We start from the raw sequence: 24,663 nt of genomic DNA, 5'->3' as shown, positions 1-24,663 counted from the left end.
TTCAATAAGGATTTTGAATTGGGAGATTCTAAGTTTGTTAAGCAGACTCTTTATTACCAAATCCCATGTACTGCTTTGGACGGAGGTATGCATTATTTATTGTTATTTCATTTTATTCTTTGTATTCACAGTCCATGCTATGTTAGGCACTGTCCATGGACACCCACAGGAATACATACGATATTGGTCAGAATGTCAGAGTTCCTGAAAATCAGGACTTCTCTGTTCTATTCCCAGCTCTGTCACTAACTCACTATGTGACACTGGATGAGTCATTTAACTGCCCTTTGCCTCACTTTACCTAGCTTGTAAAATGTGTATAGTCAACAATATCTCACAGAGGTGTCATGAGGTGTAACATCTGTAAAGAGTTTTGAGATTCCCAGAAGAAATTCTGTTCTTTTCAGATAGATTATTATACTGTGCCCATCACCATGGTGCCTGAACACCTGGCTCTCCCTCTGTACAAAATATTTTTGCTACTTGTCAGACTAGCATTTTAAAAAGCATTTCTGGGTAAAATAATGAGTCTTGTGAATAAATTCAATAGAAACTTCAAAATAACCATACAAATTTCAGGAAATTACTTACCAACAAACTGTTCGTACATTAACAGTCATGCCAAAGATAAATGGTGATAAACCAGCTGTGGTAACCTATAAAATCAACAAGAGAGGATTTGCCTGATATCATCATTGAAAGTTGCAACATCTTTGTTGAGATTAACTTTGTACAGGTGCACTCACACTAAATATTTGTTTACCCCCAGGTCAGTAACCCAGCCATAACGCAGATGTTCGGTGGGAAGGAGAAACCCATTGGGATGAAGAATCTGCTCATCAGGAAACTACCACTTCCAACAAACCCCTCCTTACTGATCTATGACCCTTCGGGGAGCACACAAATTATGCAGTCAAGTTTCCCGCATTTGGGGAAATTGCAGGGGTCAGCACACCCGCAGTGCAATGGATGAGCCACCTTCATGATCATGGTATCTCCCCTGCCAGGTAAGTATATGCAGGCACATTTCCTTGCCCTAGCCAGTAGAAGGAAGGGTCAAAAACTATTAAAAGAACCTTATCCTGGAAGTGACCTAGCACTTAGGGAAGCAGGATCCACATGGCAAGCCAGGAGCAGCAAGGACACTGAATAAAGCAGAACCACCGGGGACCTTGTGTGCAGAACAAGCTGCAGCAGCAGCCAGGGAATCACATCTGGAACAGGATGTGACTGTAGGACATTGCAGCTCGGTTCAGGTCTGCGCAGAACTTGTGGCAAAGCAACAGACACTGGGCAAGAAGCCAGTGCCAAGGGGCCCCAACGAGACATATCACTAACTGATCCTGGCCAGGAAATCTGTATTCTCCTATTTGTCTCTAGCAGAGACTGAACTGGAGAGACATGCCACGCACTGGGCCTGAGGAGCCCTAACCTTCTAGCAGACTGCCACTGTTTAAGCTACAGTACTTAGGGTATTGCAACCTTCCCCTTCCTGCCAGCCCTAGTAAAATACCCCTTCATTTAGCCATGTGTCCGAATCATTATTGGGACCTACCAAGGGCCTAGCATCTGAAGGGCCTTCAACTCTTGCCTCTGAGCAGGGGTACACCCAGCACATCACTAGAACCATCAAGGTTTAGTGTGCCACAGCACTAGCAGCTGTAACAATTACATCAGGATGGAGTAAAGGTGAACAAGACATGAGGATGATAGGAGATAGTGCAATGTAAATTCATGTCTAGTGCACTACTGCGGGAGGGGGGGGGGAAGGCCAGCGCACTTTTGAACAGCAAACACAGGAGCATCAGGCTAGGTCTTCCGCAAAAAACAAGCTGCACTCAGGGTAGTCTAGGAGGATGGGGCAAAGTTGATTTTAGGCCATCTTTGCAGTGGTCTGATCTCAGGGATAGCTGGAAACTAGGCCAGATCCAATGTATGAGTGAGCAGCCTCCAGGCTTGTCCCTGTCCCCCCAAGGCCCCAAAGAGCTGTTCTGGCAGCCAGGGATGTAATGATATCCATATATAATCAATGACTGCTTGGCCATGCTCTCTTTTCCCCAAACACTCCCCCAACAAATGAGTCAGGTGACAAAGCTGCTATGCCAGCCCTCTGCCATGTGAGGACTCCCCATACTGAGGAAGAATCCGTCCCAACACACAGAGGCAGAATCCTCAGGCAGCCAGTTAAGCTGGTGTTAAAGCTGCTTTGTGTCACTGGTAGAACAAAGCAGGGAGAACAGGCCCCAGATCTTGCCCACCATATTATGGAGCAGGATAGTATCTATCCCTGAGTCTACAGCCCCGTTGCTACCACAGCTGCAGTGCTGCATTAAGTCCTGGGCACCTCATTGCCAGACCAATAACACAAAATGGAAGGTTTCAAAGTAGCAGCCGTGTTAGTCTGTATCCGCAAAAAGAACAGGAGTACTTGTGGCACCTTTGAGACTAACAAATTTATTTGAGCATAAGCTTTCGTGCATCCAATGAAGTGAGCTGTAGCTCACAAAAGCTTATGCTCAAGTAAATTTGTTAGTCTCTAAGGTGCCACAAGTACTCCTTTTCTTTTTACAAAATGGAATGAGTTCTGAGAACAGTGACAGAAGTGATTAGGGAGAAGGAATTGATTTTCAATGAAAGATTAGGATAAATAATGTCAATAGAAAAGAATGACAAGGTGACAGTCTACAAATGCAAACACTGAAGAGTGAAAGGGATTATTTAGGGTAGTACAGCAGGGTATAACTAAGAGTAAAAGGATGAAGCAAAATATTTAGATGGTTATCAGGAAAGACTTCCTGACAGTGAGATTTATTAGCTTGTCTAATTGTCTCTCAAGGGAGTACTGGAAACCCCAGCCTTAGGCTCATTTAAAACTTGACAAAACACTAGCATAAGTGCAACGAGGAGCATGAAGCCATTTCAGAGCAGATTCTGCTTCACAGTAACTCTGAGTTACATTATTCACCCATATCGGTTACATTTATGTTATCATTGCCCTTTAAAAAACAGGCTTAGACCCCTAAGTCTGTCTGAGCTGTGCTCAGCACAAGACCAGCACCAAAAGGAAAGGTGGCTCTGGGCCATCTCTCCACTCGCTGTCCTGAGGCCAACTGGGGACTGAACCAAGTAATCCAAATTATGTCAGCTAAAACAGTTTCATGGGAACCACGATGCTGGTTGGGAACTATCTGAGCACAGTGCACCCCAGCCAGGTCCTCTTCCACCCCCTACCCCTGTGAGATAGGGGGAAGGAGAAGAGATAGCTATTCTGGCTTTATGCCACCTAAGAATTGCTGTAAATTAGGAAAAACTCCAGAAATTTCCGTTTGTATCGCTGGAGCAGTGCAAAGAGGACAAAGCCAGGGGTGAGCATATGACCCAGCATGTATAGCATTGGGACCTCGGGTTTACTGCATGGAATTATTGTAATTAATATGGCCATATGTATCTCTAACTGACATAATCTCCCTGGCCATCTGTCTTAGGTGTTTCTAAAGCGCCTACACCTTAACATGGGCAAAGCTGTAAAGCATGAAATTAAGAGGATAATTAAGCCGCCTCTCCATGAGAACATTTCACTACAAAACACCAATATAAGGTCAAAATCACTAGTTATCTGCATTTTTCTCTCCATATGCCAACGAAAATGCAAATAAACCCCCCCACCAAAAACAAACAAAATCAGGAGAAAGGTCCTAACTATAGCTACACTGCAGGCTCCAAAAAGCACCCAAATGAGATTAGTGGAGGGTGGGACAGTTCACTGTTCTCAGAATCACTGCTTGAGGCTATCTGCAGACTCAGGAAGACAGAATGCAATAGTTTGCATGCCATTCACATTTGGAAGGTTATCTTTGCAACCAGCAGGGCTAGAAACTTACCGAAAAAAGAATTAATGCCCAGATGTTAGAGAATCTGAGTATGTTATGCAGGTCACATAAATACAGCAACCAGGCTGGATATATTTGGATCCTGCAAAATCTAAGAACCTGCTCCGTACCATAATGGGTTTGATTTTGATCTTACATACGTTGGTGTAGCTTTATTAATTTTAGTGGAATTACCCCTCATTTACTTAAGTGTGAGTGAGAGTAGAATCAAGTGTACTGAGCTTGCATTACACTAATGCTGGGGTAGTAGACTAAAAAGTATAATGCTCATTCCCAAGCATGTGAATAGAAATCAGTATAGGATGGATGCTGTGATAGTTATAGAACTACTTTTCTCTTAAAACTGTTTGCTATTCTTTCATTATCAGGAACTAAAGTGTCATTTTTTAAAGTGACCCAAGGTACGGTTATGTCACATTGTAGAGTTGTGTTTACAGGTAACTTGACACAATGCCAAAAAAGGGAAACAGATAAATGACAAACTCGTTGAGAACTGCCCTTATTAAAAATATTACACTATTCTACAGTAATCACCCCATACCTCTGCACAAACACTACTGTAAGCTGTAGCCTTTTGGATAATTACTGTAGAACACTTGTATTTTTTTAATTATATAAGAATATCTTGATGCATAATAGATTCAAAATGTCTCTGAGAGCAGAAGTACTAAGTGTATGCAAGAAAAAAAACAAAAGAAAAAAACATTCTACACAGAAACTTCCAAATTATCTTTTTCATTTTAAAAAAGGAAACATTTGAAAATGAAAAACAAATTTTCAGGGAAGTCAAGCACGTAACTTGCTCTATTGTAAAATTGGGAACACATGGCTCCAATCCAGAAGCTAATTTTTCTTTTACTAAACTTAAACAAAATGTGTTAAGCTGTTTTTAATTTACATGTACATTTATTTATACTTATAAAAAATGCCAGAAAAAGGCACCTTTATCCACATGCTCTAGGTGCCCTTGACATAACTTTAAAAATGCATCCTAAGTGTACCAGTTTAGGATTGCTCTCCATAGTCTCCCTTTTCCCCTAAAATAATTATGGCACATCTTGTAATACTTAGGAAAGAACAATTTCTACCCATCAAAGCATTTGCGTCACCTGACGCTGTTACTGAAAAATAATTTCAACTCCTACCCACACGAAAAGGAAAAAAAAAGCTTTCTTTAAAAAGCAGTCACTCTAAAGAGAAATAAGATCATTAGTCACATGTGCCTCAGTAACACAACTTATTTAGACTTGATATTTTGATCAAACCTACCTATCTCAATTCCAGCTATTTCTGTCATTCCAATTGCTGATCTATCTACATGCAACTTTACATGTAGGCAGAACAAACTGCTCAGGAATAAAGACTACAGTACTATTAATGCATATCACTAAACAGTGTTTGTCAAAGTCTTAACTAAAAACATAGTCACATCCTCTGGAAATGTTGTGAAATATATAGGTACAGCATCCAAAGTGCCTGGAAACTACTCCTCCCTGATTTCAGCATGTTTTTAAGGCCATCAGTTTGCTTCCTCCTACGGTCTCTTGTATTCTCAGATAAAACAGGGTCATATACATCAATTACACTTTGTATTTGCAAATCTGCTTTTGTGAATTCATGAACCTTGTTCATTTGCATCCTCACATCACTCATCATTGGCCCTATGACCAAGCAGAGTTCAGCACTGACTGGTTTTAAAAGGAACCCCATCCAGTCCTTCTCATCAAGAAAAATGGTATTCATGGCATGGCAACTGAAGAGTAAAGGTGTAATAACAGGGGCAACTGTGGAGAGGGATCCTCAGAGATCCGTGGTGGTGTAAAGAAACATCCCTACCATTCATAAAAGGAGATTTTGCTTTTAAAGAGATGTTTCTGTGGTCTCCATCTCTACAGTATCCAGTCACTTCACAAACATTAATGAATTAGGCCTCACAACCCCCCGCAAAGTAGGGAAGTATTAATATCCCATTTTACAGCTGGAAAAACTGAAATACACAGAGTTTAAAAGCAAAACTGCATCTTGCCCAATGCACCTGTGCTACTGTGATTCTCAGGATCATGATTCATTCCTTGGTTAGTTTCTGGGGCAGTGCAACTAGGTACTGCCCTTTAGGGTAGACGGTAAGTTGACAATCTAGCCCTAAATGACTAGCCCAAGGTCTCTCAGACAGTCTGTGACACAGTCAGAAATTAAGCCAAGATCTCCTGATTCCCACTCTTGTGCCTTATCCATGAGTCCATTTGTACATTCTGGAGCAGGAAGGTAAAAGGAAAATCCTTAACCCTCTGAGAATTCACTCCCTGGGCATCAACCCTGACCAACTAGTCAGTTTTCTCTCAATTATCTCTAGGATGTTCTCGAGCTACAAAATTTGGATCTGAATTTTAAATACTCCAAAGTTTACAGATGTTCAGATTCAGGGTTTTCGTTTGGCCCATTATAAAGGTAAGGGCCATTTGCAAAATTCAGATCTGTATCTGGTTCAGATTTTATTGTCTTACGCCAGAGTTCAGGGATGTATGCAAGATTTTGGTTTAGACTTATCTGATTATTTAACATAGCAATATTATTTCATTATAGCCTATAAAAAGTACTTATTTCCTTTAATTCACCATGTCTGTTAGAAAACATAATGTCATAGTTCTCACCAGCTCTTACAGTAACTGAATATGGAATAATTTATAAAGAAGTTCCCTTAGTTTACTTACCCAAAGCCAATCTATTTAACCTCACTTCCCCAATCTGCCAAAACTTCTATACTCTTTTGAAACTATGTATTTTTCAAAAGACAGTGTTTTGAAACAGCCTTTCAAGTTCACTCACTGATAAAAATAAATCTTCCTGTCTATTTACCATCAGTGTCATCTTCTCCAAACAGAGAAGACAAAAGCTTCTGATGTACGTAACTTTTGTTTTCATTTTATTGGTGGACTTGAAGCAATGTCAGGCTCTTTATAGATATGGCATTTGTTTCACCCGTCTTCTGTACCTATTTTTCCAGCCTCTCAGGGCCAAAAAACCATCAAGGGAATGGATCAGTGCCAGTGCCACTGGAAACAGTTTAATCAGATTAGTCTAATATTATCAGTAGTGCAAAAATCACTGCATGCAATATCAATACTGAGGACTATTCTTTTACTTCTTCAGAGAGACGCATTAAAATAGTGTCCCAGACTGCAGGATTATTTCCAATGCATGGGCAGTCAGCTACCTCAGTTATCAAAACAAATTGGGTATTTGCACCTAATTAAATACTTGTTTTTATCTAAATGTTGGAATTGCTCACACACATCTAGGAACAGAAATGCAGAAAGACCTCATTCCTGTCTATTAAAATATTTTATACATGTGGCCCTAAATCATACCAACAACATTCAAGATGCTTAAGACTTCAGCTTCATTGTAACAATTGAAAAGCTAATATATAGAGACTCTTCTCTGGGAGATTCAGATTCTCATCAGGGTATCAATCTTGTAAAAAAACAAAGAACATTAATGATACTTGTCAGCATTTAACATTTGTACTGAGATTCTCCTGAAAGCATCTGAGAGCGTAGGCAGGTTATTTTGCTTGTCTCTTGTCATTTATTCAAAGACTTTCCTATAGGTTGTTTTTTTTTTTGATGCTTCATGTTGGGTCAGAAGTTTATTGCAGTGAAAATAAAATAGGTTTATTTTATTCACTCTAGGATTAGTGTCTTACCAGTGTAACTGGGGGCGGGAGGGGGGTTTGACTTCCAGGCTCTATTTAGATACTGACAGCTGACATTATTGCCTTTAGAAAAGGAGTACTTGTGGCACCTTAGAGACTAACAAATGTATTAGAGCATAAGCTTTCGTGAGCTACAGCTCACTTCATCGGATGCATCCGATGAAGTGAGCTGTAGCTCACGAAAGCTTATGCTCTAATAAATTTGTTAGTCTCTAAGGTGCCACAAGTACTCCTTTTCTTTTTGCGAATACAGACTAACACGGCTGCTACTATGAAACCTGTCATTATTGCCTTTGGGTCACTTTGCATGTAATCAGTTGTACTTTTAGCAATCTCTTTGAATTCACCATGCTTATGTTAATAATTAACAACGTACAGAGAATGAGAGAGCATCAGAAGTAAGGAAAGGGCAGGAGAAGGGGGAACAGCTTTTCTTTGCGAGGGTGGAGACATCTGAAAGTGGGTAGGCAAATGTGAAACAGAGCAAGTTTATGGAGGCAGGTAAAGCTTATGCTTTATTTCAGAGTAGCAGCCGTATTAGTCTGTATTCGCAAAAAGAAAAGGAGTACTTGTGGCACCTTAGAGACTAACAAATTTATTAGAGCATAAACTTTCGTGAGCTACAGCTCACTTCATCGGATGCATTTTTTTCCACCAAATGCATCCGATGAAGTGAGCTGTAGCTCACGAAAGCTTATGCTCTAATAAATTTGTTAGTCTCTAAGGTGCCACAAGTACTCCTTTTCCTTATGCTTTATGTGACTCACAACAAGGCATGCCATGACACTACCTACTCCCTCCTCTGCCTGTCCCAATCACAGGGTTGTCAGACACTCCTTGGGGAGCATCTTGGTAGCAGTCCTGCCTTCCCTCTAGCAGCTCCTATGTAAGCTGCACAGGGACATGTGAAATGGTGAGCTCACACTCCTTCCCTCCTGCTGAGCAGCTGCCTAAGGGCTGGGCAGAACGTAATCATTATGCTGTCAGCACACAGATTTATTACACCGTCTGCCCAGCTTAATGCTGTCATGTATACTGAACACGGGCCTGTTTTGCCCTCCAGCCAATCTACCTGAGAATGAAACACTTACTGCAAGTGTGTTAGCTGCTGTCTAAAGACCATGCTATGTTTGGTGTGCTGGCATCAGTGTCACTGGGGGCAAAAAATGTTGGGCTTCCCCCAGGTCTCTAATACAATGTTTCTCAACCTTTCTGATACCAGAGACCAGTTTGCTGCCTTCCTAAACTGTGTCAGGGAGATCTCAGGGACCACCGCTGGTCCATGGACAGACCGGTGAGAAACACTGTGCTAACACATTTCACCTCAGATAACCTGCTTTCCTTGCTTGATCCGCTGATCTTTAAGGACAGAGTCACAACTTTTGGAAGCGATAGTTTCCAGTGCTTCAGTGTTAAGGCATTGTTTGTATTGTTTATGAAACAGGTGGCTCTCTGATTGCACTCAAGAAGCTGCTCCACACCTTAAACAGTTGGGTTAAAGGGCATATTTTGCCCATGTGTTTATCCTGGGGGACCATTATAGCCCAGTAAAATCCTTTCCAAGGATCCTTCCTACTACCTTGCCACGTGTTTAATACATCTGTCTAAAAATCCAGGGGAAAGGAGACTTTATAAGGTAGTGTGGGGTTGGAGAAATTCTGCCCTTACTGCCTTTCATCTCATATGTGGAGGGTGGCATTACCATTTTGAAATACTGACATTAGGGAACCAATATGGGGTGTCTAGCTTCCAAAAGTTTTCCAAATTGTGCAAGAAATGCCCTCTCATCCTGATTGTCAGTTTGTTTGGGAGTTTAATGGGAGCACTCTGGGTTTCCCAGTACTTTATCCCCAAATTCTCCCTCTAATCACAATGGGAACTGTCTATCCTAGAGTACTCCTTTTTCTTGTTTGACTTTGTCTTGGTGTCCCTGGAGAATGTCTCTCATGTAGCTATACAGGATTGTGCAGGACATGCAATGGCTTTTTCTGGGTTGAGATCTCCCTGTCCAGGAACCTGGAGGAATCTTCTTTGGCTAATGCCTACCCTGCACAACTTTCCCTGGGTTATATTTTGATTAGTGACCATGAGGGCAGGGGAGTATGTGCTATTTTTGTTCTTCCTCCTCTTTCCTTTGTCTCTAAGAGAGGTTATTTGTGTCATCTCCCTGCCCTGCTTGGGAGGCCTCTAGTTCTCTTCCATGCTACCCTTTCTTCTGGAGAAGGACCAGTGTTATATCTGTCATGTGGGACAGGTGCAGGAAGAACTTGGTGTGGGCCTGGGCTTTGTGCTTGGAATACCACACCCCTTGCATTTTACAGTATGTGTGAAAGCAAGACTCGGGCCTTCTCCCAGCTGCTGCACTTAGCTTTGTTCTCCTTTCCTACTCCACTCAGCTAACCAGCAGTTCTAGGCAGCCTATCAATGGCTTTTAACAGCCTTCCATCACCAATCTGCTGAATGATGGCTGTTAGTGAAGCTATCAGAGGCTACCAAGGCCTTTCGCAGCATTCCTTATTTTAGAAGAGGTTCTCAGTACATGTGTTTAGGCCACAGGGTTTTGACTGGGGAGATCCATCTCCTTGTGCTTGGCTGTTGCTGTCTGCCAGTGATTTCACTCTGTAGACTGTATCACTACCTCATTAGTCTGCTCCTGTAGCTGAGTGATCACTGTGGTACTATTTATATCATAATGATGTGTGATATAAATAGTTAGACAGCATTGCCATTCTGCTGATTTATTATCTGCCAGTCTTTACTTCCCATCTTGGATATTATTATCTCTTCAATGTTCATCTCTTTGTTTGGTATGTTTAATTTGTTCTCATTACTATCTCCTTGCTCTGTGATCTGTTGAGACAAACTTGCAATAAAACTAAGGCCCCAGTTCTACAATGTTTCCAGAATCAGGGCTTTAGAAAATTAAGCCAACATTACCAACCTACTCAAATTCACTCAGCACCTTATCTTTTAAGATTTATATTTTATATACAGTGTTTGCTTCTTATTCTGGAAGAGCATTTGAATGCCAGAGAACTGCTCAACTGTTTACTGATTTCACAATTATTCTATGCTTCATAAACTAGTTATATAGTGCTGAATTCTGTCTTTATATTATTTTTTAATGCAGCCACTTCTAGAATAGAACACAGCACTTGTTTAATGGAACACAGCAACACTACAAGTTAGAACAAAAAGTAAAGAATACCTTATCTTTTGACTGTAAAAGTTATATAGTGCTGAATTCTGTCTTTATATTATTTTTTAATGCAGCCACTTCTAGAATAGAACACAGCACTTGTTTAATGGAACACAGCAACACTACAAGTTAGAACAAAAAGTAAAGAATACCTTATCTTTTGACTGTAAATGGCTAATTTGGAATTTGGGCAGGGCACCTCTCCTTTTTAAGCAAAAGCACCCTTATATCTTTAATGGTCAAACATGATCAAGACCATACTTTTTTCTCATGTGAAAGTCTACAACTGTTCATGTATATAGTGTAAAAATATATATAAACACACATAATGTAATAATAAGTAACCCATTAATTTTCAGGGTAAGGTGACTGAAATATTGCAAGTACGTCATGACTCACTTTAATTACTTCTCCCAAAACAAAAGACATCTTGAGACTTTAACAAAAACCTTTTTTCTCTCAAAAAACTCGAGACTTGGTTGAAATTGTGGTAGCAATTTCTTTTTGGAAATCAAATATCCATCCCACCCTACCTTCTCTCTTGTACACAAACATCAGACATCCTGTAATAATACAGAGAGAACCAAAACAAGAAGCATACAGTATCTGCTACTGACAACAATGGCCAAAACACACATTCCCCCTTCCTATGAGTAATGTGATTGGTGGCACTACACCAGAAAGCTTCGGCCTATAAAATGCAAAGCAGTTATAGTAGTCAACTCAATTTTAACTCTGCTTTGGTTTGTGTTAAAAGATTTCTCTGAAACGTGATCACTACAAATGTAAACCAGACAATGATTTTTTTTTCACCAGTTCAAAGAAGAAAAGAGAGAACTTTATGGATACAAGTTCTCCATGTGGTCTGCTTTGATGTATAAAACTGCTTTCAACCAAGATTCAGACAGGTGCACAAGTATATCCTCGATTAACAAAGCCTGCTTAGCGGAAGCCTAGGAGCACTGGAGAATCCAGGCAACAGCTGAAGTCTTGTCAGATGAGGACAACCAAGGGCACTGACGGACTGGAAATAGTTTTCAGAGTAGCAGCCGTGTTAGTCTGTATTCTCAAAAAGAAAAGGAGTACTTGTGGCACCTTAGAGACTAACAAATTTATTAGAGCATAAGCTTTCGTGAGCTACAGCTCACTTCATGCATCCGATGAAGTGAGCTGTAGCTCACGAAAGCTTATGCTCTAATAAATTTGTTAGTCTCTAAGGTGCCACAAGTACTCCTTTTCTTTTTACTGGAAATAGTGAATTTCATTAGGCCCAACTAACTTTGTCTTTCTTTGATTTTATAAGAAGATTATTTTTCCATTCTTGCTGTTGTTGGTACATGCACATTAGACCAAGAGATTGATATTCTTGCCTTTCAAGACTATGTAATCAATTCCCAAGGGACAAAATTCATATTTTCAATATGTCACATTGTCAAAAAACCCTTTCATTAAAGACTAACGTGTTGGTATCCCCCAGTGCTCAGTGAAGGACACCATATAAGACATTATTTTTTCTCCACTGTCACTTCAACACCCCAAAATGTCCTCTTTCCCCACAATTTCTTCACATTAACTCCAGATGCCTCAAATGCTGGTATCTCTCTTCTCGGACAGTTGAGTCCAAGAAATTAGTAGGGATACCTGATTTGTCCTATTAATTATTATTATTATGGTTATTACATTTGTATATAGTGCAATAGGTGTGCATGAAATGACAGCAACAAAAAAAAGTAATATGTTCTATGTGCTAGAATGATAGGAAATGCTGTAATGGAACAGACCAATGGTTTGTCTACTCACATATCCTGTCTCAGGTACTGGCCAATGTAAGAGGTTTCAGAAGAATGCATAATCCTCTCATAATGCATCTAGCTGTGCTACAGATGTATTCTACAGAAGGAGATTTCTTCCTGACCCTAATTTGTGTTCACTTTTTGCTCTGAAGCATGTGGTTTGCTAGTCCTTGTGCTTTTGTCCTAGACAGAATGTCATACAGGGTCTGTTCCTGCTCCTATTGAAGTCAGCAAGAGTGTTGCTACTGACTTCACTGGAGTAGGACTGGACCTGTAAAATGTACAATCCTCTCTTTAATCCTACTAAATTGATTACCTCAATATCATTCATTTTATGTCCTGAATTTCACAGGTTAATTACGCAGTATATTGAATTGAAGCAGCATTGCCTTTTAGCTGTTTGAAAATTACTGCTTTCCAGGTTTTATGGAGTGACCGGTTGCTCTAATGCTCTGCTGCTGTGCAGTACCGCAGTAAAACACACTTGATCCAACGCTAAGCCCAGCCCCAGCTAGGGTGTTTGCATTCTGAGTGGTTCTTCACCTCAGTCTCCAGACTTTCAACGTTACAAAACAGGAAAGGATCAGCATAGGAAATGGTGGTAGACTAGTAACAAAAAAAGTAAATTAAATTTTAAGAAATGCTCATCCCAAAAGAAGGTGGCCACCCACTAGAGCTATGCAAACAGCTTTACAGGTAGAGCAAAGATCAACCAATGGCTGACTTTTTGTCACTTCAGTTTCGGCTTGGACAGTTTTGGTATATTGCCCTGTCACAGGGTGGACTAGCCCTTTAAGGGGCTTTGGGCTCAGCCCCAGCTGTGCCTAGTTTATGTGCCTCACACCTGGCAGAGGCCACACGTGAGGTCATGTGCCCCGCAGATTTGCCACTTACCTGGTACTGAGCATGCTCACATGGACTGAGTATACTCAGTAACACTGCTGAAGCCAGCTGCCTTCACTCTGCCTCCCTTCCCCCCCATCTCTTGCCCCCACATTGGCAGGCACAGGTCTCTGCCCACTGGTGATGGGTTTGGCCTTGGGATGGTGGTTGGGTCAGGTGACCAGGCATCACCTGATTGTAGCCCAAGGGTGGGACTTCATATAAGAGGGTGAGACCAGGGATAAGAAAATTCTAATGGGGAGACATGGAGTGGACCTAATAAAACACCTCTGCTGAGAGAGATACCCTGGGACTGATATCCTGCTACAAGGATAAAGAGACAGCAGGGAAAGGGCCTGTTAGGGACAGGGTCACACTGGGCAGGAAGCTCCCTGAATCAACCAGAGGTAAAGGCCTGGCTGGAGTTACCTGAAGTATAGGTAACCAGACAGTAGGTGTGAAAAATTGGAACTCTTTTTTTGTGGAGGGAGGGAATATAGTTGCCTTTATAAAACAAAGCCCACAATATTGGGACATTTGGTTACCCTACTGCAGTAAGAGGCAGGAGCAAAACTCTTCAGAGGAACTTTGAAGCCCTGCTGGAGCATAATGGATTGGTGAGCCTGGAGAAGAAGGACTAGAAGATCCTAGTTTTGAGTTAAACAGTTATTTTATGTTAAACCAGACTCTGAAAGGAGGGAGCAATACACCAACACCAGTTGTGTTAGTTTGCCCTCCTGAGGAAGGGGGGAAACTGAGACAGTGTCAGGGTCTGACACTAAAGGAGATACAACCTTGTTACATGCCTCCAAATTTCTGCAAAGGCTAATACAAGTTTCATACTTGAAATGTAATTTTTCTGCATCCTTTTCCCTCTCACCTCCCCTAATGGCATTATGGAAAGACTGTGACTCTAACCATTTAGATCTAAGAAACCCAGTCTTCCATAACAACATAAACTGGACTGGGGAAGAATGGGAGCCTTGCAGACCTCTGGATTCTATCTTGCAGCTTTAGTCATAGTTTTAAAGAGTTCTCTTCTTTACCCTCTGCTTTTTCTTTAAATGAATAGGGAGCCAACAGTGGTGTCTCCTACAGAAAGAGTTGTAAAAACTTAGTGAAGGGTTTAAGAATGGGGGTGAACCGGCAGAGATGGTGTGACACAGTGGGAATTTTCTGTAATATTTTTGATGCCTATGTGTGCCTTGGTTTCCCACTGCAGTTTGCATTGCTAAAAGTGCTCAGTCTGCTCTTTGGGGAAGTGCAGAACATAAGGTGAGGGTGTCACCTTGCTGTCTGGGCCGCAGCGAATAGGGCCATTAAGGGACCTGCTGAAAGAATCCCAAAGACAATGGAAAAGCCTCAATGCCTAACCACTTACACCAGGAAACGATAACCAAGAGGAAGAAGAAAAGGAGTACTTGTGGCACCTCAGAGACTAACAAATTTATTAGAGCATAAGCTTTCGTGAGCTGTAGCTCACGAAAGCTTATGCTCTAATAAATTTGTTAGTCTCTGAGGTGCCACAAGTACTCCTTTTCTTTTTGCGAATACAGACTAACACGGCTGCTACTCTGAAACCTGTCAAGAGGAAGAAGGTTTCCTGCCATCATCTCTCTGCAGGAAAGCTGAGCAGAGACCCCAGCTTGAGAGCAAGGAACTGAGATGTGACAGGCAGGGAATAAAGTTTGGGCTCTGGAAGAAGCTGGCTGCTCTCTCCTGGGATGGATAAAAGAGAGAGAGAAAGAGCACCTAAGATGGAATCTACTACAGGTTGGCTGGTGATTTGCTCTGGCTTGACCAGTATGGACTATGCTTTTTCCTCTATTCTTCTACACTAGCCTAACAACTTCCGATGCAATGCTGTGTCCCAGGTGACTAAAAAGCCCTACTTTTTTGAAAACACTGCTTGGGTGTCACGACTGCACAATATGCATTAGTCCCTGAAGAGCGTACAGTTGGACTGATTGGACAGATCTTGCAATGGGAAGCAGGAGTGCTGGACCCCACCTTCTCAATCTAGGAGACAGTGAGGCTGCATGGCCAGAGGGGAAAGTAAGCTGGTACGGTCCGGTACGCTGGGCTGGACCGTACCAATTTCCCCAGCCTGGCGATTTAAAGGCCTCAGGGCTTCCTGCAGTGGCCAGAGCCCCGGGCCCTTTAAATCACTGCTGCAGCCCTGGGGTAGCGGCGGCAGGGCTTGGGCAGTGATTTCAAGGGTCAGGGGCTCTGGCCGCTGCGGGGAGCCCTGGGCCCTTTAAATTGCCACCCAAGCCCAGTTGCCGGAGCCCTGGGATAGCGGCGGCAGGGCTCAAGCAGCAATTTAAAGGGCCCGGAGCTCCGCTGCAGTAGTGGCGGCCAGAGCGCTGGGCCCTTTAAATTGCCCCTGAGCTCCCAGCTGCCTCTGCACCTGGTAGCTCCGGGGGTGATTTAAAGGCCCCGGGGCTCCCAGCCACAGTGGAGCCCCGGGGCCTTTAAATCTTGATTTAAAGGCCCTGGGTATTTAAAGGCCCCGCCTCTTCTGGTTGAGGCCACGCCCCCTGCTCAGGATTCTGGTAAGTCCTTTAAGTTACTTTCACCCGTGCATGGCCCACCCTGAAGGAAGCAATAGGACCTCTTGGGGGTCTGCCATGCTTCAGGAGTTTCTCCAAGAGACTGTTTAAAAGCTGGGGTGTAGCAGAGATCCTGTGGCTCTGTGATTGATGTTAAGGAGGAGTGAGTTCTATGCCCTAGGGCCTGCTGTGGCAAACATGCCATCACCTGCAAATAGGTAGATGTCCTCACATTAAGAAGAAGAAAAAATAACTCCACTCATTCCTCTTGTTGTACACATCTGTCCTATGTACACAAACGTTCTTATTACTGCCTCCCTTCACCACTCCTGCCTCCAACTGCTTGTTGCACCCACTTGCCAGGCCTGGAGAAGACCAATGGTGTGTTTAATGAGGTATCCTCTCTCCCACAGAGAATGCATCAGCCTCTCATACTATACCTAGTTATGTTGAAATTATAAGCTTTTTTGGACAGTAACTGTCTTCCAGTCTGTGTTTGTATAATACCTTCTACACGGGGACACTGATCTTGATTGGGGCATCAAGGTGCTAACACAGCACATACAATAATAATGCTGAGAAGATGTTTCTTTAATTAGGCATGATTCTTGGAGCAGATCTTGTATAATTCATCCTAATAGCATTCATGCATGACGCACACTTTTGCCACTGTAGGTGGGATCCCTAAAAGGCAAGGGCATTAGAACTCAAATATCCCTAAGGCTGAAGTTAAAGAATGGGATCACAAACACAGCTATGGGTCTAGTGAAGGGCTATTGCCATAGCTCTGCCATGTCCAGGGCAAAGCTATAGTATAATACAATTCCTGGTAGGGTTGCCAGGTGCCTGGTTTTCAACACCAAAAGTCCAGTTACCGCAGGTTGGGGGTGGAGGAGGTGCCGGGTCATCAAACCCCCACCAGCCCCTGTTCAGTCGGGGCTGCATCCTACCTATATCTCGTGGGCAGACAGACTCCTTGTCAGACAGCAGCTCCCAAGCAGAGAAAGCCCAGGCAGGAGTGGGGGAGGGAGATGGAGAGGATCCAGCTATGAGGAAGGGGAAGGGGGCAAGCAGTGAGCGATGGGGGGAGGGAAGGAGACTGGAGGGGAGGAGAGGAGCGAGCAGTTGCCAGGTCTGGGAGAGGCAAAGAATGGGGGGACCTGGAGGGAAGATGTGGAGTAGGGGCAGGGCAGGAGGGTCTGTTTGTCAACAATTAGAAAGTTGGCAATCTTAATTCCTGGTAGCTACTAGTACTGCAGCCTCACTGTTTAAACAAAGTTTTATTGAAACTGTGGAGCTTACGGCAGTTGAACCTGTCATCTGATGTATGAGTATTGTACTAAACACAGCACCATCTGGGAGAAGCTATATGACATAGTAAGCAGGATAGGGCATTCAGAATTGGGAGGAGATCCTTCACAGCCTTCCTAGAAATGATTTAAAAATACAGGGCCAAATTCTCTGCCGGCACAACTCCACTGAAGTTGAAGATGTAATGATACCACAGTCAATAGAGTTATTCTAGCAAAGACTGTGGCCTAAGCTTTGTTCAGTTCTGGAACCTACACAGACCATGGATCACATTAATTTGTCCGCTGAGGAGACAATTGTGGAGAATTGCAAGTGCAAAATTTCACCAAAATATCCATTTTCATAAAATTCCATGAAGTATAATCTTTGGCCGAGTTCTAGTTCCTTTTGAGAGTCCTTAATCTCTATACATAATCCTAGTCACCTGTCTAGCTAAAATTTAATTTTTCCAAAATGGAAACACACACCTAATTTACCAGGGACTTTGTTTCAATTTATTGCTATGACTCTCATACTCAGGTCAATGACAACAGATATCTGTACACACAAAACTTTGAGCAGGCATGTATAATATTCAAAATGCTCTGTGCTTTAAACCTCCACTACACCCTTTGCCACACCCTAACATTTTAAGCAGAGACTCAAAGAGCTTGGCTTGCTTAGCCCAAACAAAAGGTTATGGGGAGATATGATTGCTCTCTATAAATACATCAGAGACCGGGATAAATACTAGTGAGGGAGAGGAGTTATTTAAATTAAGTGACAATGTGGACACACAAACAAATGGATATAAACTGGCCATCAACAAGTTTAGGCTCGAAATTAGAGAGATTTCTAACCACCAGAGGAGTGAAGCTCTGGAACAGCCTTCTAAGGGGAGCAGTGAGGGCAAAAAAACCTAAATGGCTTCAAGACTGAGCTTGATAAATTTATGGAGGGGATGTTATGATGAGATTGTATACCACAGAATGCAGCTGATCTGCGACTGCTAGTAGCAAATATCTCTGACAGCTGGTGACGGGACACTAGATGGGGAGGGCTTTGAGTTACTACAGAGAATTCTTTCCCAGGTGTCTGGCTGGTGGGTCTTGCCCACATGATCAGAGTATAACTGATCACCATATTTAGAGTCAGGAAGTAATTTTCCCCCAGGACAGACTAGCAGAGACCTGGGGGTTTTTCATCTTCTTCTGCAGCATGGGTCATGGGTCACTTGCAGGTTTAAACTAGTGTAAATGGTGGATTCTCTGTAACTTGAAGTCTTTAAATCATAATTTGAGGACTTTAGTAACTCAGACAGAGGTTACGGGTCTATTACAGGAATGGGTGGGCAAGGTTCTGTGGCCTGCAATGTACATGAGGTCAGACTATATACATGATAGTCCATTCTGACCTTAAAGACTATGAGTTAAATGGGTATGGGCACAGGGTTTTTATGAAGTGATATAGGTTCAGAGATCATGAAAAATATGTATGCCAATCATAATGCTGTTCTTACAAAATATCCTTGGTAGTTAATTCTCTGAGATTCAGGTATGAATGCAAAAGAAATTTGACGCAAACAATTTGAACCAAGATTTGAATGAAAACTTCCGTTTGTATTTTTTTTATCAAGTTCAAAGACTTAAAATAATTTTAATCTGTAGTCTCTCATGGGACTACTCATATGCTTAAATTTAAGCACGTGCTTAAGTGTTTTGCTGGATCAGCGTCAGAGTACGCAGCATCTTGCAGGATAAGGGCCTCTGGAAGAGGCATGCCCTCAACAAATCCCACCCCTCCTCTCATTACTGATGCTTTACACACTAGCTGATATCATGAATTTGATTGGCTTGGCATTCAGAAGTATTGCCAGCATCTACCAAGCCACCTGTGTTAAAGAAATATTTTAACTGTGAAAAGCTAGAGACTACGAGCAACAGGGGTACACTATTTTGTTTCTGATTTCATAGTATGCATAAACACCTTAATTGGCTGATGTCAGTGTTTCACAACTATTGAATTATCATATTTCTGCAACACAGGACACTCTGCGAGGGAGGTCAATAGTATTGGCAATAGCACAAGAAAGTTAAGGATGCATAATCTGGTTTTTAAAAAATCCATTAACCAAAATAGCAAATTTCCATCAACCTCTCTACCCTCTCCTGCAAAACACACATTTGGGAATATTTAAATGTGTGTTAAAAGTCCATTTCTTACTATATTTCCCATCTCATGGCTCCTTTGGGAGAACCTAATTCATGAACAAACAATTCCCAGACCAGATAACTAATTTCTTTGCTGACCTCTTTCCATATAACCGGACAATAAGAGAACTCCAGTTTCTGTACTGCCACTTTCTAGTGGTGTTTATGCTGCTTTACCACTGATGTAATGGAAAGAAATTAACATGCTATCATCAACATTATTTATTATTATGATGATGATGCTAAAGACTGCAAGGAAAAGTGGGGGTTCTTGAAAGTTTAAATTTTCCATGAAAAAACAAAGTGCCATATAATCATTGGGTGCATATAGAAGGTTAAAAAAAATATTGTCAGGAACCATCAATAATTTGGTATTTTTTTAAACACATCCAAAAATGTTAATACAACTCAACTCATTCTGAATAGTCTCTCATACACACCATCCCAGATATATTACAGAGTTGGGACTGAACTGTCCTTGGACTTTTCATGCATGTGAGGAGAGAGACAAGCATGGACAAAGCGTCTTGTTCCAGCCCCCACCACATTCCCCCAGCAAGGACTGGGAACAACAGCTCTGCAATCAAGGAAGTATAAGGATTGTTTCCTCCTAGCAACCTTGAGGGAGCAATTCATTGTAAACAGAATGGGTAGGAGACAGGGACCTACCCCACTCCCCATCATGTCAGCCCACAGGGCCAGCCAGACATAGGAAAGTGAACAGGCTGCATATGTCCCCTGTACATTGGGGATTTCAGGGATAGTTTGTACACCTGGAACTCAAGCCATTCATCTATGCTGACTCTCCAGGGGCCATGTGGCTCCACATGGACCCCAAGGAGGGCAAAGTACTATAATCTGGTTCTTAAATAATAGAGGGAGAAGAAAATTAAGAAATGCAGGCAGTGGTGTGGGGGAAGGATGGGACTTTTTCAGAGAAGATTTGGGAAATAGCTGGATAGGTGACAAGCCAAAAAGATACAGGAGACTTGTTCCAGGTGGCAAGAGCTGCAACGAGCAGTCTCCTACCAACACTGGCGAGGTGTGTCTGAAGAAACAGGGACTTAGAGAGAGAGAGAGAGAGACAAGGGGCCTGATCCCAAGAGAAGCTGATTACCTGAAATACCCACTGAAGTCAATGAGAGATCTGGTCCCTCTCAGGCTTAGGCTTGAAGTCACTGAGGTAGTCTGGAAAAATTCCATCCTGAAATGAATGGGGGGCCAATGGAAGAAGAGTGTGATGTGGTATGTTTTGCTCATTGAATTCCTTTCAAATGTATGTTACAACTCAGATACCTTTGAAATCTTCAACGTTAGCATATTATTTAGTACTTAGTCCTCCATCCTTCTGACATAGATATTAGCAGTGGAAACTATTTCCAAGCCAGTACTTGTCTTCTGCTTGCCACTTACACCAATGATTCATCGTTTAGCTTTAGCTCTCCATATATAACTAACTCAGGGAGACTAAATTAAAAAAAAGGGTGAGTGGGAAGCTATTATGCATAGGAACCAACAAGCTCAGTTTCCTCTGCAATTCAAAACCATATCAGCTTCTGACAGCTTCTCTTTAAACTGTGTCATCCTCTGCTGCCCTTGAATATATGAAAGGAGACATAGTGTGTATATGGGAAAGGGCAGTAGTGGGGTGGAAGGTACCTAATGGTGTCATATTTCAAGCTAGCATCTATGCTCCCTGGAGGTTATCTTGCATTAAATAAAGCATGCAGTGAGCATTTCAAATGGATATGGTTATGGCTAAATGAACAGTGACCAGTAAAGAGCATCTCTTCTGCCCAGCCATCAGGATTTATGTCTGCTCATACTGGAAAAGTAACTTACAGTACTGAGCACAGGTTAAAACTTGCACTTTGCTTGTATGACAATGCTGCACCAAGTAGCGGTGTGTAACTATATTCTCCTACATGCTTCCATAGTAAGCTATATATCAACACCACACCTAAAACCCATATAGTCACGTGTGTATTTTATATGGATGCTTCCTGTGTAATAACTTTTACACATCCTTACAAAATATGAAGCCCTTTAAAATACGTATTAAAATTTTCCACTCTTGAGAGATTTCAAATCCCCAAAGATTTCAGTTATTCTTATAAAAGGGATTCCCTGTTATAACTGTATTTTAAATGCCCAAGGGTAATACTCCATTTAGCTTAATGGTCATGTTATACACTGAGGGGTTGTTATGGAGACTGTTCTGAAGTATTCCTAGAAATTTCAGTGTATAATTAGTGGTGGATGCTACAACACGACTAACAAGTTATCTCCATGGAAACAACCAGAAAACCTATACTTTTTTGGTTGCAAGAAGTGATCTGCATCAACACTGCTTTTTATAGACCTTTAAGATTCTATTAAGGGCTCACTGATTGCCTTGTTTGTTAGTTAAAATCAGCTTAGATATACAGGATAAAATTCTCTCTTTGATGAACATGTCTAGCTCCCACTGATTTCAACAGAAGTTACCTATGTGCCATCATGGATGGAATGTATTCCATACAAAGTAGATGGATGACATTATCCCTATGATTAGTAAGACTGAGGATGATATATATGTTAAAGATGGAAGAAGTTAACTTTCAAAAATCTTCCTATTTTCCCTGTAATCCCTTCTTCTACTTGGCTCTTCTCTGCATACCTGAAGCCTTGAGAGCATGGAAACTCACTCTCTAACTGAAAGGTAGACACGGCTCACATCTGTGCCACTCAAGGCACCTGGCAGAAGAGGCTGATGAAGAGTTATACAAAATTCTCTCCCCCCCCCCCCGCACATTCTGGGCACATCCCTACACAGTTCTTCCAGATCAGGGAGTGAGGTTGGGAGCAAGGTTCTTATACTTTGCACTATACCGTGGCTAAAGATAATATACAGTCAGAGTTTATTCAGTTCTTGTATAAGCAATTTTATAAGTTCCAAACCAAGGAAAAAAGGTGACTGTCAGCAAGAGCTACTCTTACGTTAGTTTGAGTATACCTGTACCCCAAGAGGAAAATATACTTTAATCTGGAACACTGACTGGTCAAGTGCAATATGACACAGCATTATTTTGTATAGAAGCTTTTGCACAAGTGATCACAAAGGGCCATTTTGTGAACCCTTTAGGCCCACTGGTGAGAAATTTGTTACACCAGTGGTTCTACTGACTTCACTAGGACTGATCCATGTGCATCCATTACCTTTGAAGGGACTTCTTCTGTGAGTAACTACATATCAGCAGGAATAAGGGGTTCACAATCTGACCCATAATATTATACAGTGTTAATTCACCTATAGAGTTAAACAACAACTAATAGCACAGCAACAGGAAAATTAAGAAGCACAGGAGCGAGAGAAAGACATTTTAGGGGAGGTTCAAAGACAGTGAAATGTTGATAAGGCAGAGTGATTCAGAAGTCTTTGTCTTGCTTTCCTTGGTATTTGAGCTGCTGTTCCAGACTGCTGGAACTCCAGCAGAGAATGCTTTTGGCCATTAGATTGTGTGAAGAAATGGAGAGGCAGCCAGCAGAGCTAGATTTTGGGCTTCATGAAGCTCATGGCCATGGGCTCCCCCCAGGTCTGGAAGAATCTTGGCTTTCTTTTAAAAAAAAAAAAACAAACAAAAACAAACCAAAGCACGGTAACAGCTCCTTCCCGTTTGTTAGGGTGACCGTATTTCCCAAAGGGAAAATGGAACACTGCACAGGGCTGGCCCGAGCCCTCCCCTGCCCCACCCCCTGGAGCTGGCCCAAGCCACTTGCCTGAGCCCTGCCTGTCCCCCACCCGAGCTCTGCCACCCCACCCTGTGCAAGGCTGGCATCTCCACTCACCCCCTCGCACGTTCCTCCTCACTGCACCCCACTTGTTTGACAAAAGTGGGCATTTGTCCCATTTACTCTTGTCAACTGATCAAGTCAGCAAGACAATTGGACAAATGCCCAATTTTGCCAAAAAAGTCAGGACGCCCAGGGCAGCGCTTAAAAAAAGGGACCATCCCAGCCAAAACGGGATGTACGGTCATCCTACTGTTTGTAGATAGCCTTCAAATGTAAACAGATATCATCCATTTTCTGGAGCTGAAAAGAACATGAATCTGTGCTACACTTCCTCAGCGCAAGTCTGTAAGGACATAAAACACACACGTACAAAGCAAAATTATTCATTTTAGGGTGCATCCTAAAGAACCAGCTCACTAACCCTCTCCAAATGCTTTAGGCTGGCTCTGTGCATACGCTATGATCACACCAGGCTGGAGTCGGTTATATTTGAGGTGAGAAAAGCAAGTTATTGTTTCAGAAGCCCCCACAAAAATACTAAAGCCATGTCTGGCAGCCAGTATGAGCCATAAAAGGGATTGGGGAGGGTATTAGAAAGAGACAAGGCCCATGCGGTAACCTGGGGCAAATATATCCAGTGATAATAAATAAGGAGCTAGTGCAGCTGTCTTATGACTGGGGTGATAGGATTGTGCTTCTTTTGTGTATGAAATAGCTAATAGCAGCAGTCTGCGTATGCTGCAGCCTGTAGAATTGGGATCTGTAGGGACCACAGAGAAGGCAATTACAATCTTCAAATGAGATTACAGTAACTCTTCGCAGTCAGAGTACAAGAAGCCAGTAGAAGAGCCAATGCAGTTTGACTTCAATTAGATTATATTCATTTTTTTATCCTTAGGAGGAAGGAGAAAGAAAAGGAAGCATCCAAAATCTATTCCCTATCCTCCTCTTTGCAATAGACTAATTCAGTTGGGACCTGCTGGGTAGAGGCCAAACATACAACAGTTCACCAAAATATTAATCGGATAGCTGTATATAATCTGACATATGCTTACATTCCCATAAACTCAGAGCATTGATCAAATATAGCACTGAGAAGCAATGACATTATTCCTCCTAACTCAGCAATTTAAACTGTGGCTGTCGCCTAATTCCTAGAGACCCCAACATGTTTAATCTCTCAATACAGATTAACAGACCTAATCTAAATAAACCTCACTGACAGCACTATTAGAGCTCATTAGAGTTCTCACCAGATGTTTCAGTTTGTGTATATGAGTGACTCTGGTTTTTCATTCCAATATATGACCCATGATACTAACATATTTTGTGAATTAAAACATGCAGTCTCAACATAT

General features: G+C 42.1%; 1 protein-coding gene and 1 pseudogene across 1 annotated transcript in view; both read right to left on the bottom strand.

The window, feature by feature from the left end:
• Window positions 1-24,663, bottom strand: part of TMEM241 (transmembrane protein 241) — a 108,783-nt gene that overhangs the window by 29,573 nt on the left and 54,547 nt on the right. The window contains 1 exon segment of the mRNA XM_043507990.1: window positions 592-656. Coding sequence (XP_043363925.1) covers window positions 592-656 — 65 coding nt within the window.
• LOC119852370 lies at window positions 897-1,015 on the bottom strand (annotated as a pseudogene).

The sequence above is a fragment of the Dermochelys coriacea genome, chromosome 2 (genome assembly GCF_009764565.3).
Source record: "Dermochelys coriacea isolate rDerCor1 chromosome 2, rDerCor1.pri.v4, whole genome shotgun sequence".
Lineage (NCBI taxonomy): Eukaryota > Metazoa > Chordata > Testudines > Dermochelyidae > Dermochelys > Dermochelys coriacea.
The sequence above is the reverse complement of the archived record's forward strand: the minus strand, read 5'-3'. Positions and strand labels throughout refer to the sequence as shown.